We start from the raw sequence: 21306 nt of genomic DNA, 5'->3' as shown, positions 1-21306 counted from the left end.
CATCGAGAACAATCGTGTTTACCGCTGTATCCTCGGTAATCTGGAGTGCTGAAACATACTGTGCTGCAAGTCCTGTATTTGTTGCCCCAGGACATGGGTTGAATCTGGTAAAATGACATTTTAGATCTGAACAATCCTCCCAAAACGATGTATCAAATAATTTTCGTAATTATTAACTCCAATTTGATTTGATTCAACTAAAATTTGCTCATGTTTAATGCGTCGGACCATTTTGATCAATTTATTAGAAACTTTAGCCAATAGAAAAAGGTGTTGACTTTGAGTAAAATATCATAAATGTAAAGAACTTATACATCACAGTTGAAGAAATATTTTCCATAACAAATCTTTTAGGCACCAAATAGAATATATCAACAGTAATCTACTCCTTAATTTTTAACCCTAACCTTGGGGGTGCTTGATCCAAGCATTCGTTGCACGAGATACGTAAGTAATTGGTAACCGGAATCCAAGTACATGTACATAGTTTCCGGCATTGAAGATCAAGCCCTACATATATATACACACATGACACAAATATACATACAAAGGAAAAAAAGAGAGAATCAAAATCAGTTCATTAAAAGGTTTCACCATAGAAAGTATTCAATATTACCTAACAATCTAAGACTGCCCTAAGCACCACATGAGAGATTTCAGAGAATGCTGAAGAAAACAATGTTGGATTGAGTCTTTTCAAAGTGGGGTATAAAGATTTGTAAATATCTGTTCGGGAGAACAAATTAACAATTTCACATTCATGCACAATGAATATCTTCTTTGATTGGCTGTGCAGAGTTTCCAAGTAGTACCACAACATAGAGGATGCTCCTGGTAAGCATTTCCATCAAATATCCAGCCATTAATTCTGTAGCAGAGGTTGTTCTGATTCTGGTGAACACGGGACCATTGGTTGTTTGAAATCTTGTACACTCTGCCGTTGTCTTTCTGGATCTTGAAAATTTTGTAGCTTTGTCAGCGCAGAATTCTGTGGATGATGCTTTTGAAGGGCATTGTTTCCTAGAGTCTCAATTTCAGATCTGATCGATGGTTTATCGCAGACATTGATAATGTTTTTAAACCAAGCTGCTTTAAATCTGGGGCCCCCTCTATTTGAATTGCTAGGGGAGTCCTTTCCACCACCAGAAACAGAGGTAACGCCCACAAGGAAACGATATACCACTTTGCTAGCCGACACTATCTCAGTCTTGGCTTGTCTCAACTGCAATGACCAACACAACAATTTTAAGCACTCATCATATTTAGGGTTTAAACTTTTAAGTTTTAGGATATTTCACATTTTCAGCATGATAAGTAGTTCCAATTTCAAGGGAAGTTTTAATGCAAATTTTAACACAAACATAACATAGCAGGAAGGGTGACAAAGAAGCAGAAAAGAACAATAATGCAAATTTCAATTTGCTAGTATCTTTCTATCCTTCTGGACAAGAGCGTAGTTCACAATAACTTTTTTTATAGTTTCACAATGTCTCAAGGCAAACACCTTCAAAAAGATAACAGACAACAATCCTGATAACAACTGAACAAATAATAGCAATGATCAAACTCAAGTTAAGAAATATATAGAAAGAATCACGTGATGTCAGAAATACAGCTTAATAATGCATGCCTAGCTGCAAAAATGTATGCATCCACACATAAAATACACATAAAGCTGTTTCTGTAATGTTCAGATGATTATAGCTTTAGAGGTGTTGCTTGCTGAATACTAAGAAGGATCTTTTAGCAGATTATGATGATCATGAACCAAGAAATGGAATCTCACCCGAACAGCAATGTTTTCTGCTATCTCTATTGCAATATCACCAGTATTGGCAAAACGATTAACCCAACCTGTTACAAAAACTGTAAGAATGAGAAAGTTGCTATAAGCTGAAATGATGCGACAAAAAACATGGCCTATTCATTCATCCGGACTAAGTTTTATATCATCAAGTAATGCCAGCCATTGGTTTGCATTCTGGTGGAATTCAAATGATATTGTTGCCTTTAGCCTTCACATCATAAGGTCGGTAGCCAAGAGCCCAAGACAAACCTTAAAATAGTTTTCTGTCAGAGGTTCTGGTTTATCACCAAAGCACATAGATGATGGAGCTAGAGTGCAGCAAAAGAACTCGGATCATATTAGCATTGACAAGCTAATAGCTGGTATGAATCACAATTTTAAATTACTTTATATCAAGCAACACCAGACATAAATTTCAAGAGATGAGAAAATGGTTCTGTTTAGATCATACTTAATGTTCACTGAAGATTTGAATAATGTATCCAATAACGGAATAATGCTATTAATAAAAGAGAATCAGGAATGAAAAGAGTTTTTCTTTTAAATTCAACTCAAAAGATATATTAAATATTTTGGCCATTTGCCAGTAGGCTACAAATTTAAAAGGTATAGATGAAGCAGTAATCAATAATGATACCTACATCCGTTCAACCCTGAAAGAACATGGCACTTAAGTTTACCTGGAAGCTTTTGGACACCAAGCCTTTCGCAGAGGTCGTCACAGAAGTGATTGCAGTTTTTGGATAACAATTCATATGAACTTCCAGGCCACTCTCTACTGAGTTCCCGCAAGATATGTTTTACCTTGAATATTGGAAAGTTAGTCCTTCCAAGGACTATGGACTCACGATATGAATACATTGGATTTCTGCCAGATGGACAACTAAAAACTCCAGACCCTTGCTCACAGAAGCCAAAAGACCATTCATCTTCTCCATACAACTGTCAGCTCGGCAATAAAATTATTATGCTTGACAAATAAATGGCATCAGACAATAACAAAAGAGTCTTTAGAAGTTGACAATAAACATGAATACCCATTATTCAGTCGCCCAAAATCTGATACTGTTTGAAAACTTAGGAGAATCAACATGTAATATGATATTTAGGAAAAAGAATACTTAAACAAAATAGGTATCTTCATCTGATGTACCACGGGTATAGTATCAACAACAATGAACACGTAAAGTGTGAGCAACAAGATTAATGGCAAAACAAACCCAAAGTACTCAAATGAGATGACAATCATTGCCAGTACACCTAACTACAAGAAATTGGTATAAAACGCGTTCTCTTTTCTTTCTGATTTAGTTGCAAGATTGAGGAATAGGGTGGTAAATTTTCTATATATTCTTCAAAAAGTAGAACTAAAAATTGATATAAATAATCCAGGAAGACCTAATATCTAGTTACACAAACCCAAATGGTAAAATAGAAGCAGAGTTTTCACATAAAACTTTGTATAAAAGAACTAAAATAGCCCTCAGTCTCTAAAATACTTTGGCCGGTGAGGTGTTGACGAGGACACTCCAAAAACTATCAGAACTCAATAGCTAAATCTTGATATATTAAAATGACAAAAATAAATTAACAAGTAACAACTAATCTATGTAAGGTTACTCAGAAACAATAATATGATTCTCTTGCCGAAAAAGAAACATTGAAACTATAAGCCTTCGTGCACAGTAACCATCAAAATTTTAGTAGTGTTATTTCCCCCCCCCCTTTGTCAGATACCTTGAATGTGCCAATCAAAACATCAGACCATATTTGCAATGATAAAATAAGCAAAATCCTGAACCCTCATAGTGGCCTAGTGGCAGAGGTTCACCTACCCTTCCCCATGTCCAGGGTTTAATACCAACTATAATAAAAAGGAAAAACTCTAGTAATTCAAAACATGGGCTAAATTTCTAAACCAGAAACCCTTGATCCATTTAATCACAACAAGAAAGAATGCAACAAGAAATGTTAAAATTCCAAAAAGAAAAGAGAGTGAGAAAGAAGGTACCTGAATGGCACTGTGGAAGATGCCACCGAGGCCGATTCCATCCTTGAAGATCTTGTTGATTTGAACAATGATGCTATTCGTTTTATCGGACTCACTGTTTGTCACATCATATACATGTAATATCACATCCGTCATCTTCAACCTCAAAATGTCATGGCCCTGGAAGGAAAATTAGGGAATTTGGATCACAAATTAGGGATTGACGAAGAGAATGGGGAAAATGAGGAACAAATTGGGGATTTAGAAATTGTTACCTGATTTTTATCTGATATTGGCATGGGTTGAGGAGTGCCAGTGGACTGAAGGAAGTCAGTAAGCAGGGATGAAACGGGCCAAAACTGAGCTGGACAGAGGCAGTTATTTTGTTAGAAAGAATATTACAGCTGTAACTAAATAATTGGTCTATCTAGCAATATATAGAATGTAATGGAAGAAAAATGAACTCGATGAATGAAAATTAAGAATCCGTTTTCTGTAAACCCATTCTTTTTTCTTCTTCTATAATCCTTTCCCACAAATTTCAGGTGCAAACCTGACAATTGGTAATCAGAGCCAATTCAGTGATCCCAAACAAATCTATACGCTGGGTAAAACAAAAAAGATGAAAAAGACTGGAACCGTGGAGGTACAAGAACAAGCAGTAGAGGTTAAGGATGAAGAGGCCTTACCATCTTGGTGGGATGGACAGAAGGCAGAGCTGGAGGGAAGGATACAAACATTGTAAGAGGGGATGATTGAAAATAGAGGTTATTTGCAGCGAATCCTACAGCTGGTCAATCAAGCAGCTGAGGAAAAAGATTCACCTCGGTCAGAAAGGAGTCAACCACCAGCAGCTGCAAAACAAAATAAAGAAGAATGTAAGCTTCCATGTTTGGTTACTGTTCTTGGTGAGCATGAGAAGTATACATTTAAGACTGGTGAACCGGGAATATTAGCTCCTAAACCTGTTAACACACCTCCACTTTGTGAAAATCAACCTCATGCTAGAATGGATGTGCAAAAAGTAAAAATAGGGGAAAACATAACAGAAATGGGAGAATCATCCATTGGGGAAGATGTTCATTCAGGTTATGTTTTCAGACCAAAAATAGAACTGCAAATGTTTGATGGAACAAATCCTAGAAGTTGGGTAAAAAAATGTCAGAAGTATTTCTCAATCTTTAGAGTACCTGAAGGTCAGAAAGTAGAATTAGCTACCATGTATTTAACAGGAAAGGCTGAGACCTGGTTTGATGGCTATATAACTCAGAAACATAAAGTAAACTGGCATGAATTTACAACAGATATATGTCATAGATTCTGTGATCAAAATTGTAATGACATTGTGGAAGAGTTTAATAAGCTGATTCAAAAGAATTCTGTAGAAGATTATCATGAGAAGTTTGAGGAGTTTAGGTCTTACATGCTGCAGTATAGTCCATTTTTGGAGGAGGGGTATTTTGTTTCTAGTTTCCTGAGTGAATTGAAAGAAGAAATTAAGCACAGGGTTAAAATTCATAATCCCATAACTTTAGCCACTGCTTTTAGATTGGCTAAATTAGTGGAATTGACTTGGGAAGTAGAAAACAAGAAACTGAGGTTCCAGCCTAGAGCAGTATCTACAGGACAGAGCTTTAACTACAAGGTCCCATACACTAATTTAAATCAATCACAAAAAAGAGCTGTTCAGAATTTGAATCAGAGTAAACAATCATTAGTGGAGTATAGAAGGACACATGGATTATGTTACAAATGTGGAGAGAAATTTAGTCCAGGACATCAATGCAAGGTCAAACAGTTAAATTTAATGGAGAAATTGGAGGATACATGAGAGTTTGAAACTCTGGAAATAGGAAATAATGAGGCTATTGCAACAAATCCTGTAGAAGAAGAGCTGGAAATTTTTATAAATGCTATAACAGGGCAGACAGGTCACCACACATTGAGGATTCAAGGACACATATCTGGGAGACCTCTAAGCATTCTCATAGACAGTGGAAGCACACACAGTTTTATAACTGGTCAATGGTCCAAAGAAGGAGTGGAATTGGAGCAAACTCATCCTTTGACCATTACAGTTGCTAATGGTGAAAAGTTGTACAGTTCAGCCATGAGTAAAAAGTTAAAATGGGGAATGCAGAGTTCTCAGTTTGAACATGACTTCAGAGTTTTAACTCTAGAAGGAAGTGATATGGTGCTAGGAGTGGACTGGATGAAAAAGTATAGTCCACTACTGATAGATTTCAATAATATGACCATGAGTTTTAAAAAAGATGGGGAGGAGATTACTTTGAGAGGAAAACAGAATTCACCTACTGTCAAAGTGATATCAGACAGTAAATTGCAGAAATTGATGGGGAAGAACAATGATATAACAGGGGAAATTTTTATGCTAAGTGGGGAAGTTATAACTAATATGGTACCTGTGGAATTACAGAGTTTATTAGAGGAATATTCAGCTATTTTTGAGGAACCAAAAGGGATGCCACCTCTAAGAGAACTATTACACTAAAAGAGGGTACAGAAACAGTGAACATTAGACCCTACAGGATGCCCTATCATCAGAAGTCAGAAGTGGAAAAACAAATTAAGGAAATGTTGTCCTCTTCCATAATACAGACCAGTAAAAGCCCATTTGCTTCTCCTTGTTTGTTGGTTAAGAAGAAGGATGGAAGTTGGAGAATGTGTATTGATTATAGGCAATTGAATGCCTTAACTATAAAAAACAAATTTCCAATTCCTGTAGTGGAAGATTTGTTGGATGAGTTGACTGGAGCAACCTATTTTTTTAAGTTGGATTTAAGATCAGGGTATTGGCAGATTAGAATCACTCCTGAAGACATTCCTAAAACAGCCTTTAGGACTCATCATGGTCACTTTGAGTTCAAGGTTATGCCTTTTGGATTAACAAATGCCCCAGTCACTTTTCAGGCATTAATGAACAAGTTGTTTGGTCCTTACCTAAGAAAATTTGTATTAGTTTTCTTTGATGACATACTCATTTACAGTCCTGATCTAAAGAAACATGCCATGCATCTTAAGACTGTTTTGGAAGTCCTTAAGCAGAATCAACTGTTTGCTAAAAGAACAAAGTGCTTCTTTGGTCAACATGAGGTGGAATATTTGGGCTATATTATATCTAAGCAGGGAGTGGCTACTGATTCAGCAAAGATACAGACAATGCAACAATGGAAGCTGCCAAAAACTCTTAAATCCTTAAGGGGTTTCATTGGGCTGACAGGGTATTACAGGAGATTCATAAAAGGATATGGAGAGATTGCTAAGCCTTTAACTACTATGTTAAAGAAGAATCAGTTTCAATGGACAGAGGAAAGTAAAGCTGCTTTTGAAGTTTTAAAAGGTGCAATGTGTCATGCTCCTGTCCAAGCATTACCTGATTTTAATAAAAGTTTTTGTTTGGAGACAGATACAAGTTCTAGGGGAATAGGAGCAGTTTTGTCTCAAGAAGGCAGACCAGTGGCTTATTTAAGCAGAGCATTGGGACCCAAGCAATTGGATCTATCTATTTATGAAAAAGAATACCTAGCCATACTCATGGCTATCTCTAAATGGAGACATTACCTAGAAGGAGGGCCATTTATTATTAAAACAAACCATGAAGCTCTTAAGCATTTGCTGGAACAGAAGCTCACTACTTCAATACAGAAAAAAGGGCTTACAAAATTATTGGGACTGTATTATGTTATTCAGTACAAGAAGGGCAAACACAATTTGGCAGCAGATGCATTATCCAGAAGAGATGAGGAGGAAGGAGAGCTACAACAAATGACTGCTACTATTGTCATTCCTACTTGGGTTCAAGAGGTTGAACAAAGTTATCAAGGTGATTCCCTAGTTGCTGAAATGGTTACTAAGTTAGATATTTCCAGGCAAGAGGCATCAGATTGGTCTTATTCCAGAAGTATCTTGAGATATAAAGGTAAGGTGTATATTGGGGAAACTGGTTCCTTAAGATAACAGATTCTACAAGCTCTTCATGACTCACCACAAGGTGGCCATTCAGGTATACAAGCTACCTACCACAGGGTGAAATCTTATTTCTATTGGAAAGGAATGAAGAACATGGTTAAAAGCTATGTGCAGCAGTGTGATATCTGTCAGAGAATAAAGGATGAACATGTGTTAAAACCAGGACTATTACAACCTCTTCTAATTCCTCAACAAGCTTGGGAATTTGTTACAATAGACTTTATTGAATGTCTCCCTACTTCTAACAGGTATAATTGCATCCTGGTTATTATTGACAAGTTTACCAAGTATGCATATTTTCTACCCTTGGTGCATCCCTTCAATGCAGCAGATGTAGCTAAAATCTACTTGGATCAGATTTATAAACTACATGGGCAACCAAAGATAGCTCTATCTGATAGAGACAAAATTTTTACTAGCCTTTTTTGGACAGAATTAATGAAGCTCCTAGGAACTACTGCCCTATTCACTACAGCTTACCATCCAGAAACTGATGGTCAGACAGAGAGACTAAATCAGTGCCTAAAACAGTATTTGCGTGGAATGTGTTTTATGAAGCCTACTAATTGGAGTAAGTGGTTATCACAAGCTGAATGGTGGTATAATACAAGTTTCCATACTGCTTTGGGAACAACTCCATTCACAGTTTTGTATGGATATATTCCCCCTACTATGACATGGCTAACAGACTCCAAAGTAGCAGATGTGCAGCAATTATTACAAGAGAGGGACAACATGAATACTGTTTTACAAGACCAACTAGATAAGGCACATCAACACATGAAATATTATGCTGAAAAAAAGAGAAGTGATAGAGAATTTCAAGTTGGTAATGAAGTTTACCTCAAGTTACAGCCTTATAAGCAGACCTCAGTGACCCTCAGGAAAAATTTGAAATTGTCTGCGAGGTACTATGGACCCTACAAAATCATCGAAAGGATTGGGTCAGTGGCTTATAAATTGCAATTGCCTGACAGTTCAAAGATACACCATGTTTTTCATATTAGTCTATTAAAGAAGAAGATTGGGAACAAGATAGTTACCTCTCGAGATCCTCCAGAAGTTAATGCGGATGGACAACTTCGTGTTTATCCAGATGTGGTATTAGAAAAACGAATGGTGAAGAAAGATAAAAAGGCAGTAACTCAATTGTTAATGTAACACCCCCAACCCGGTATTGAGGATGTTACAAATCTCCCCTCCTTATAAGAAAATTCGTCCTCGAATTTTCACTGCACATCTTAATAGGAACATATCTTCTAATGTTCTTATGTTGCTTCCCTGACTTATTCTTTCTTGTCATCATCAGAAACTTACTTTTCAATCCTTTAGTTTTCCAACTATCTTTTTCGTTTATACATTCATCTCTATATATCATAAATCCATCTATTTCTTCATAACTCTCTAATTACCTTATAACCATACCAAACTTGTATTTCGTCATCATTTGACCAAAACACAACTTTAAATCTTCTTCAATGTGATTAAACATATACTTTAAGGAGTCAAACAATATTTTCACATCACCTTGCACACTTGTCTTATTTCTATATCAAAATTGTCCTCTGTACTTCCATATTTATCGTATCTGATCCTTTAAATCAATCCCTTTCATTTCTTTATTCCTTCTTCCTTATACATAAATCATATATTTCCTTTCATATTCACATACTCTTGTCTTATCACTTATACTCATCTTTATGTACCAATCTTCATTGCATCCTCATTACTCTAATAACCCATTTCTTATACATAACTTCATTCTTTATCATTTCTTATACTTGTATTTTCCTTCCTGAAGGTTCCATGCAAATACTTATCTCAGTTTCTACATCATAGCTATCTGCTCAGAATATACAACTATATTCAAATTCACATCATAATCAATTAACTCCACTTTATCTTTCCTCCAATCTTATAACTCTAGCACCTTTACTCTAACAGCTAGATAATAACTTTTGTTCAATCTAGGGCACAAGCCCTATTATACCAATCATATACATCATTTCCAATCTAAATTATCTCAACATTCGCTTACTCAACTTATCAATTTCACCTCTATTCTCATACATCCTGAAATTTCTTTTGCTCAAACTCAACATTCTGACTTCATGTGTCCTATAATCTGATCATCGATATACACATTCTCAAACTCTTCTTTATCAATCCTCAGCTTTACTTAAATATACAAATTCTTACTTCCTTTTCCTTTACTATACCACATTACTATGATCCAAATATGAAACTAGATCCAGATCCATTGCAGATCTGGTTATCATATCCTGACAATATCTTATAATCTTATAATTCCAGTATATTTTTATCACATACTCTAGTTAGCCAATGCTAACTCTTTCCATCTCCACTGCAAACCCTTATCATAAACATACTCTTGTTTATGCGCTATACTATCACTTCGTTTCAAACTCATAAGCTCTGACTTTATACATCTTATACACTTGTCACTGATGCACTTATCCTTGAGTTCTTCTATACATACTCATCACGTCATTAGATCTTTTTAACATTCTTATGGTGACACCTGTTCACCATATTCTATCTTATCCACATAATAACAAAACTACTCTATATCGTGTTTCCGATTCCAAACGATGAAAACTTTATATCATTATTCAGATATGATTTCAGCTTTCAGAAATCAACTTTTGATCTTACTAAGCATTTCCTGAGGTGTCCGCTCTTCATCCTGCCTGGTCAGGGCAGTTGAATAGCTATCACAATCAGGAATATCACCTTTCACTTACTTCGAAATTATCACAATCAGATTTCTACTGTATTAAACTATTCTTATTCTATTAGCAAGACAACATACTCCTTACACAATCAGATCAGAATTTTTTTTTTCACTCTATGTTGGCATGTACAAATTTTATGACACTTTGGACTTCGATTTATGCCGAGAATCGGCTAAACCTTAGCTCTGATACCATTAAATGTAACACCCCCAACCCGTATCCGACCCGGATACGAGTCCGAAGTGTCACATTGACTTTTCAAACATTTATTCGTATAAAATAGTGAGTAATTTAAAAACTTTGATAACATTTAACTTATTCAAAACGTTTACAAAATATATCAGAGTTCATACAATTTATATCTTTAGACTACATGCCAACTACACTCTATAAACAATACATATATTTTCTGATCTGACATTTGGTAAGGAGAACTGACATGTCTTGCTCCGCATTACTCTTTACTCTTCTCGAAACCTACGTGTGAAACAATCACACGCTAAGTCGAAGACTTAGTGAGGCATAAAGAAAACACATCTAATGGAATTCATACCCACTAATCATGCATGACTGTTTTATGCTATCAAATTATACAACTCATTTACATATACATCAACATATATTCATGCATACTATGTAACAGATACCATTACCCCTATCACAGATATATCATATCATGCACACATCATATCACAAATCATATACATATATCACATACATTGTTCTCATATCACCAATATCCATACATGTAAGCATATTACTTTAACATTCATGAATTTGTATCAATGAGTTTATTGGCCCATGATATCATATTGAGAACCTAAGGTATCTGAGTATTGTGAGGTTGTGCACTATGCTGTCACCAAAGCTCGTATAAATGCACCGAAGTGCCGCGTAGAATTGCACCGTAGTGCCATATAATGATGTCCATAAGGACCACATAGAATTCCTTAAGAATCATATACATATGCTAGGGATCATATATGTGTCTCACCAGACTTCACACATGTTCCAAAGAATATATATATATCCCGAAGGACCGCGTAGAATATTATCCCGAAGGACCGCGTAGACCCTCTACTCTTGGCATGCCAACTATACCCCTAGCTCTCAAGACACATAACATGGGAATTTTCTTTTATACTTATCATTTCACATAACACATAGTTCAATTACTCATAGAACATTTTCATATGAGTCACATTTACATGTCACATAGCTTATATACTTTCTCACGTAGTTACATAGATCCATATCATATAACATATATCACAAAGTGCACATAATCACACATATCATATCCTATAGCTTAGATCATTCATATAAACATACATATCATATCTTGTTCACATATGATCATATATGCTTCATATAACACATAGAACACTTTCTCCTAGCTTATATCAATTTTCAGAGTCCTTTCATATTACCTGATGACATATATCATATAGATATATAATAACGGATATCATATTATCTACCTTATGCTCTATTTCTTTGTATTCCCTTAGATTATAAATTATGCCGTATTTCTAAACATATATCATTTAATAGTATTTTTATTTAGGTACTAATTTAATCTCTTTACTTAATTCAATTTCATATATTCATTATAATCTTTTCATATAGCTCCATTATACTAATTCCCATAATAAATCATACCACTAGGTACTTGTCCAACTCATGTTTCCATTATGCATATACTGTTACCCATGTTTACCTAGTTCATATCACTTCTTATAAACTCACTTTCATCATATTTTCCTATTATTACATATTTTATCTCATAACCATGTATCCACATAGTCTTATATTTCATTATCATATTACATATTTGTTCTCATATGACCCTTAATAAACATCTATTTCTATTTCCCTACATCTCTCGACTTATCTTCTATATTCCTATAATTTCATAACTTATTTTATATCATTTCCCTTTTTATTCACATTAACCATCTATTTATTTAGTTCAATTTCTCATGACTTCCACAATACTCTTTAATAAAACTTTGTAGCTCTTCACTATAATACATAAACCATAGTTTCCTTTAATCTATCAATCTTCCCTATATTACTTATGTATCCTTATTTATGCCTTCGAATTCATACTATTCTCTTAGAGTCTCCTAACATTTCTCGTATAATCACTTATACCATATCATATAACTTATACTTGATTATCTTATTCTCTCATGTTCATTTCATTTCTTATGACTCTATCATATAACTTATCTCATGTTCTTCCATTATTACATAATAAAGTCTTACATAAATCATATAGCATATCAATCATATCATTATCTTTAGTCATGCATACATACAATCAATGTAATACATATAATCACATATAGTTATAACCAACACATAATCATGTCTATGACTTCATGCATATTACTCTAGAAAATAGACTCATCGCAAGTCTTATTTCCATTAAACACTACATGTCACTAGTATGCACTCACCTTGGCCTCACTAGTCAATTTCAATCTCTTATCTTCCCTTGATCGATCTTACTTGCCAAATGTTCCGGAATTGCTTTACGCACATAATCTACATAAATGTACATTTTGAGGCAATCATTAGATACCTACACCTTGTAATTGGATACTAGCAACTTAAACGAACTTATTAAACCAATATTCACATTTTTCCTTTAGGGGGAATCGGTTCCCTACTAAGGGGGTATCGATTCCCTCATGACATTCTGGAAATTTTTGTTCGTTTGAAGGGGTATCGGTTCCCCTTGAATGGGTACCGATTCCCCTTGCCCAGAAATCATATTTTTAACTCGAAATTTACTTCATTTCCTCTCAAACACTTCATATATCATCCCCTTTTCATTCTTAACTCTAGTACACATACTTAAACCAATCTATATTCATTTATTTCATCTTAAACCTTAAAATCCTATCTTCCAATATGAGATTCAAGAATCATACCAAATTTTCAATGTGTTCTAATTCCAATTCTAACACTTCATACTTCTTAATTAGATTGATGACAAGTCAAATTCATCCATAAAACTTCAACAACCATACCATATCAAAATTTCATCTTAAAATTCATATTACAAATTCCTTCTTAATTCCTTTATCTTATTGTTTAAATCCCATATAAGCTTTCCTTAAGCTTATTTAATACCCAAAGAATCAAAACTAAGCTTAAAACTCAAGAATTAACCAAACTGAAATTAAACTTACCTATTGTAGCTAAGCCCCACGTGAAGAAGAGAAAGCAAGAAGAAGAAAGCTTCCAGATAGCTCTCTTCCCACGTTTTTCACTCTTATAAAAGGGGGAAGAATATCTTTTAAAGGAAAAGACCATAATACCCTTAATTTCCTTTAATAATTACTAAATAACCTTCATAATATATTCAAATAATCAATGAATTATTCCATCCTTCTACTTTAGTCATCAAATTCTGAAACTTTACAATTTGATCACTAACACAGTATTGAGGATGTTACAAATCTCCCCTCCTTATAAGAAAATTCGTCCTCGAATTTTCACTGCACATCTTAATAGGAACATATCTTCTAATGTTCTTATGTTGCTTCCCTGACTTATTCTTTCTTGTCATCATCAGAAACTTACTTTTCAATCCTTTAGTTTTCCAACAATCTTTTTCGTTTATACATTCATCTCTATATCATAAATCCATCTATTTCTTCATAACTCTCTAATTACCTTATAACCATACCAAACTTGTATTTCGTCATCATTTGACCAAAACACAACTTTAAATATTCTTCAATGTGATTAAACATATACTTTAAGGAGTCAAACAATATTTTCACATCACCTTGCACACTTGTCTTATTTCTATATCAAAATTGTCCTCTGTACTTCCATATTTATCGTATCTGATCCTTTAAATCAATCCCTTTCATTTCTTTATTCCTTCTTCCTTATACATAAATCATATATTTCCTTTCATATTCGCATACTCTTGTCTTATCACTTATACTCATCTTTATGTACCAATCTTCATTGCATCCTCATTACTCTAATAACCTATTTCTTATACATAACTTCATTCTTTATCATTTCTTATACTTGTATTTTCCTTCCTGAAGGTTCCATGCAAATACTTATCTCAGTTTCTACATCATAGCTATCTGCTCAGAATATACAACTATATTCAAATTCACATCATAATCAATTAACTCCACTTTATCTTTCCTCCAATCTTATAACTCTAGCACCTTTACTCTAACAGCTAGATAATAACTTTTGTTCAATCTAGGGCACAAGCCCTATTATACCAATCATATACATCCTTTCCAATCTAAATTATCTCAACATTCGCTTACTCAACTTATCAATTTCACCTCTATTCTCATACATCCTGAAATTTCTTTTGCTCAAACTCAACATTCTGACTTCCTGTGTCCTATAATCTGATCATCGATATACACATTCTCAAACTCTTCTTATCAATCCTCAGCTTTACTTAAATATACAAATTCTTACTTCCTTTTCCTTTACTATACCACATTACTATGATCCAAATATGCAACTATATCCAGATCCATTGCAGATCTGGTTATCATATCCTGACAATATCTTATAATCTTATAATTCCAGTATATTTTTATCACATACTCTAGTTAGCCAATGCTAACTCTTTCCATCTCCACTGCAAACCCTTATCATAAACTTGCTCTTGTTTATGCGCTATACTATCACTTCGTTTCAAACTCATAAGCTCTGACTGTATACATCTTATACACTTGTCACTGATGCACTTATCCTTGAGTTCTTCTATACATACTCATCACGTCATTAGATCTTTTTAACATTCTTATGGTGACACATGTTCACCATATTCTATCTTATCCACATAATAACAAAACTACTCTATATCGTGTTTCCGATTCCAAACGATGAAAACTTTCTATCATTATTCAGATATGATTTCAGCTTTCTGAAATCAACTTTTGATCTTACTAGGCATTTCCTGAGGTGTCCGCTCTTCATCCTGCCTGGCCAGGGCAGGTGAATAGCTATCACAATCAGGAATATCACCTTTCACTTACTTCGAAATTATCACGATCGGATTTCTACTGTATTAAACTGTTCTTATTCTATTAGCAAGACAACATACTCCTTACACAATCAGATCAGATTTTTTTTTTCACTTTATGTTGGCATGTACACATTTTATGACACTTTGGACTTCGGTTTATGCCGAGAATCGGCTAAACCTTAGCTCTGGTACCATTAAATGTAACACCCCCAACCCGTATCCGACCCGGATACGAGTCCGAAGTGTCACATTGACTTTTCAAATATTTATTCGTATAAAATAGTGAGTAATTTAAAAACTTTGATAACATTTAACTTATTCAAAACGTTTACAAAATATATCAGAGTTCATACAATTTATATCTTTAGACTACATGCCAACTACACTCTATAAACAGGACATATATTTTCTGATCTGACATTTGGTAAGGAGAACTGACCTGTCTTGCTCCGCATTACTCTTTACTCTTCTCGAAACCTACGTGTGAAACAATCACACGCTAAGTCGAAGACTTAGTGAGGCATAAAGAAAACACATCTAATGGAATTCATACCCACTAATCATGCATGACTGTTTTATGCTATCAAATTATACAACTCATTTACATATACATCAACATATATTCATGCATACTATGTAACATATACCATTACCCCTATCACAGATATATCATATCATGCACACATCATATTACAAATCATATACATATATCACATACATTGTTCTCATATCACCAATATCCATACCTGTAAGCATATTACTTTAACATTCATGAATTTGTATCAATGAGTTTATTGGCCCATGATATCATATTGAGAACCTAAGGTATCTGAGTATTGTGAGGTTGTGCACTATGCTGTCACCACAGCTCGTATAAATGCACCGAAGTGCCGCGTAGAATTGCACCGTAGTGCCATATAATGATGTCCATAAGGACCACATATAATTCCTTAAGAATCATATACATATGCTAGGGATCATATATGTGTCTCACCAGACTTCACACATGTTTCAAAGAATATATATATATCCCGAAGGACCGCGTAGAATATTGTCCCGAAGGACCGCGTAGACCCTCTACTCTTGGCATGCCAACTATACCCCTAGCTCTCAAGACACATAACATGGGCATTTTCTTTTATACTTATCATTTCACATAACACATAGTTCAATTACTCATAGAACATTTTCATATGAGTCACATTTACATGTCACATAGCTTATATACTTTCTCACGTAGTTACATAGATCCATATCATATAACATATATCACAAAGTGCACATAATCACACATATCATATCCTATAGCTTAGATCATTCATATAAACATACATATCATATCTTGTTCACATATGATCATATATGCTTCATATAACACATAGAACACTTTCTCCTAGCTTATATCAATTTCAGAGTCCTTTCATATACCTGATGACATATATATAGATATATAATAACGGATATCATATTATCTACCTTATGCTCTATTCTTTGTATTCCCTTAGATTATAAATTATGCCGTATTTCTAAACTATATCATTTAATAGTATTTTTATTTAGGTACTAATTTAATTTCTTTACTTAATTCAATTTCATATATTCATTATAATCTTTTCATATAGCTCCATTATACTAATTCCCAATATAAATCATACCACTAGGTACTTGTCCAACTCATGTTTCCATTATGCATATACTATTACCCATGTTTACCTAGTTCATATCACTTCTTATAAACTCACTTTCATCATATTTTCCTATTATTACATATTTTATCTCATAACCATGTATCCACATAGTCTTATATTTCATTATCATATTACATATATTTGTTCTCCTATGACCCTTAATAAACATCTATTTCTATTTCCCTACATCTCTCGACTTATCTTCTATATTCCTATAATTTCATAACTTATTTTATATCATTTTCCCTTTTTATTCACATTAACCATCTATTTATTTAGTTCAATTTCTCATGACTTCCACAATACTCTTTAATAAAACTTTGTAGCTCTTCACTATAATACATAAATCATAGTTTCCTTTAATCTATCAATCTTCCCTATATTACTTATGTATCCTTATTTATGCCTTCGAATTCATACTATTCTCTTAGAGTCTCCTAACATTTCTCGTATAATCACTTATACCATATCATATAACTTATACTTGATTATCTTATTCTCTCATGTTCATTTCGTTTCTTATGACTCTATCATATAACTTATCTCATGTTCTTCCATTATTACATAATAAAGTCTTACATAAATCATATAGCATATACAAATCATATCATTATCTTTAGTCATGCATACATACAATCAATGTAATACATATAATCACATATAGTTATAACCACATAATCATGTCTATGACTTCATGCATATTACTCTAGAAAATAGACTCATCGCAAGTCTTATTTCCATTAAACTACATGTCACTAGTATGCACTCACCTTGGCCTCACTAGTCAATTTCAATCTCTTATCTTCTCTTGATCGATCTTACTTGCCAAATGTTCCGGAATTGCTTTACGCGCATAATCTACATAAATGTACATTTTGAGGCAATCGTTAGATACCTACACCTTGTAATTGGATACTAGCAACTTATTAAACCAATATTCACATTTTTCCTTTAGGGGGAATCGGTTCCCTACTAAGGGGTATCGATTCCCTCATGACATTCTGGAAATTTTTGTTCGTTTGAAGGGGTATCGGTTCCCCTTGAATGGGTACCGATTCCCCTTGCCCAGAAATCATATTTTTAACTCGAAATTTACTTCATTTCCTCTTAAACACTTCATATATCATCCCCTTTTCATTCTTAACTCTAGTACACATACTTAAACCAATCTATATTCATTTATTTCATCTTAAACCTCAAAATCCTATCTTCCATATGAGATTCAAGAATCATACCAAATTTTCAATGTGTTCTAATTCCAATTCTAACACTTCATACTTCTTAATTAGATTGATGACAAGTCAAATTCATCCATAAAACTTCAACAACCATACCATATCAAAATTTCATCTTAAAATTCATATTACAAATTCCTTCTTAATTCCTTTATCTTATTGTTTAAATCCCATATAAGCTTTCCTTAAGCTTATTTAATACCCAAAGAATCAAAACTAAGCTTAAAACTCAAGAATTAACCAACTGAAATTAAACTTACCTATTGTAGCTAAGCTCCACGTAAAGAAGAGAAAGCAAGAAGAAGAAAGCTTCCAGATAGCTCTCTTCCTACGTTTTTCACTCTTATAAAAGGGGGAAGAATATCTTTTAAAGGAAAAGACCTTAATTTCCTTTAATAATTACTAAATAACCTTCATAATATATTCAAATAATCATTGAATTATTCCATCCTTCTACTTTAGTCATCAAATTCTGAAACTTTACAATTTGATCACTAACCCGGTATTGAGGATGTTACAGTTAATACAATGGGCGAATTTGGGACCAGAAAATGCTACCTGGGAAGACTTTACAGTGTTGAAATCACAATTTCCTGACTTCGATCTTTGGGGACAAGCATCGACTGTAGAAGGAGGTATTGTCATGGCCCTGGAAGGAAAATTAGGGAATTTGGATCATAAATTAGGGATTGACGAAGAGAATGGGGAAATGAGGAACGAATTGGGGATTTAGAAATTGTTACCTGATTTTTATCTGATATTGGCATGGGCTGAGGAGTGCCAGTGGGCTGAAGGAAGTCAGTAAGCAGGGATGAAACGGGCCAAAACTGAGCTGGACAGAGACAGTTATTTTGTTAGAAAGAATATTACAGCTGTAACTAAATAATTGGTCTATCTAGCAATATATAGAATGTAATGGAAGAAAAATGAACTCGATGAATGAAAATTAAGAATCCGTTTTCTGTAAACCCATTCTTTCTTCTTCTTCTATAAAACTCTAACCCCTCTCTTTCTCTCTCGTCTCGAATCTTTCCCCAGACACACATACACCGAAAAACCCTAATTCCTACTCTTCTTTAAGCTTCAAAATCGAGCGTTTCAATTCCGGCTTAGAAAAATTTGGTCGCTATTTCGCACTTTGCTTTTTACGCTCAAATTTGGAAATTTAATCTACAAATAGCAGTCATAATAATAGTGAGGAGTAATTCCTTTTTGGCACCGAAAATACCAAATCGCAGAATCTCTCAATAATTCAAAAAATTGGACCGGAAAACTGTTATTGTCGGGAGTTTCGGTTAATTATGCAATAACACGGACATCATAGTGGAAACTGAAAATGACGGGCATTTAGAAATGTCCCTTGGAAGTTGATAGAAATTACGATAAGGGCACTGTCTGGTTGGGTAAGGTACCCACACGTCGTCACTCGCAATTATTTTGAGGTAAATTACAAAAATTATCACCTCTGATTATATAAGATATTTCTTCGTTATGTCTCGTAATTATTAAAATTTATAAAATATTTTTTTGATTATATGACGTTATTTTATTAAGTTTTCTATTTATTGAAAGTTATAAAATTATCACTCAATTATTTATATGTTTTAAACTCATACTTTTTTTATTAAAATATTGATGATAGTCTTAGTTGGATGTTAACATATCGATTGAGGTATGATAAAATATGATCTTAAAACCGTTTAACCAATATTTTTGGATTGGTTCTATGTTTATATCATGTAGTCGAGTCAGTGTTTAAAATATTATATTGACGATCCAATGTTTGAAAGTAATGACGGTACTAGTAGAAATCATTAAAAATATAATTTTATCATATCTTAGTAGAAAAAGATGAATTTGAAACATATAAATAATTGAATGATTATTTTGTAACTTTTAATAGTTGGAGATTCAACAAAATAATGTCATGTAAGGAGATGATCATTTTGTAAATTTTAAAAGTCATGAAATTCAATAAACTAGTGCTCACACGATTCTCACATTGTGAAATGATCTTTCTAGCCCTCCTATTATATACCTTTATCTAGGGTTGGAAATGAGACGAGACATATCGTGAGCTACTCGAGATCGACTCGGTCAAGGCTCGGTAAATACTAAGATCGAATGGACTCGACTCGAACTCGAGCTCGACTCGAACTCGAGCTCGACTCGAACTCGAGCTCGACTCGAACTTGAGCTCGACTTGAATTCTTAACGAGCCGAAACGAGCTACTTGATACTCGACTCGAAAAGCTCGTGAGCAACTCAAAAATATAATATATTAAGATTTTATTTTTTTAAAATAAATTATTAATAATATTAACATTTATGTGTTGATTTTTTTAAAAAAATACAATAAGGTTTTCATGTATTTAAGGTTCAGGTTTGAGTTTGAGTTTGAGGATTTAATCTTGTTAAGTTTAAGTTTTTTTTTTCATTTCCATCCTTTTCGAGCTGCTCACGAGCTTCAGTTCAGGATTTCGAGTTTGAGTCGAGTCGAATTCAGCAATACTCGAACTCTACTCTACTGGTTTACACCCTTTTACCCATTTCGTTTCCTAAATACAAAAGAGGTTCTCACTTCTCATAAAAACTTTGAAAGTTTCGTACATAAATTGACCATTTAAAATGAAATTTTTAATTGACCTTTGAATTTTTATTTAATTTGAAATTATAATTACATTTATTTAATAAACAATTGACACTTTCAAAACTTTAGAAGAAGGGTTCAATTGATTAAGTTTTTAAATAGGGACTCAATTGGTTTTTTTTTTTTTTACTTATTCTATAAGGGTTTTTGTATTTAAG

The 21306-nt window shown here is 33.7% G+C and overlaps 1 protein-coding gene across 1 annotated transcript; it reads right to left on the bottom strand.

The window, feature by feature from the left end:
* Positions 1–757: 757 nt before the first annotated feature.
* On the bottom strand, positions 758–19531 carry LOC120204634. The gene is made up of 5 exons (XM_039204700.1): positions 19493–19531; positions 3816–3966; positions 2488–2746; positions 1787–1854; positions 758–1222 (listed from the first exon to the last, which is right to left on the bottom strand). The coding sequence occupies exons 2-5, from the start codon at positions 3951–3953 to the stop codon at positions 863–865; spliced, it is 825 nt and encodes a 274-aa protein (XP_039060631.1). The 5' UTR covers positions 3954–3966; positions 19493–19531; the 3' UTR covers positions 758–862.
* Positions 19532–21306: the final 1775 nt, after the last annotated feature.

This window comes from Hibiscus syriacus, unplaced genomic scaffold, assembly GCF_006381635.1.
Source record: "Hibiscus syriacus cultivar Baekdansim isolate YM2019G1 unplaced genomic scaffold, ASM638163v2 tig00011079_pilon, whole genome shotgun sequence".
Classification (NCBI taxonomy): Eukaryota; Viridiplantae; Streptophyta; class Magnoliopsida; order Malvales; family Malvaceae; genus Hibiscus; species Hibiscus syriacus.
The sequence above is the reverse complement of the archived record's forward strand: the minus strand, read 5'-3'. Positions and strand labels throughout refer to the sequence as shown.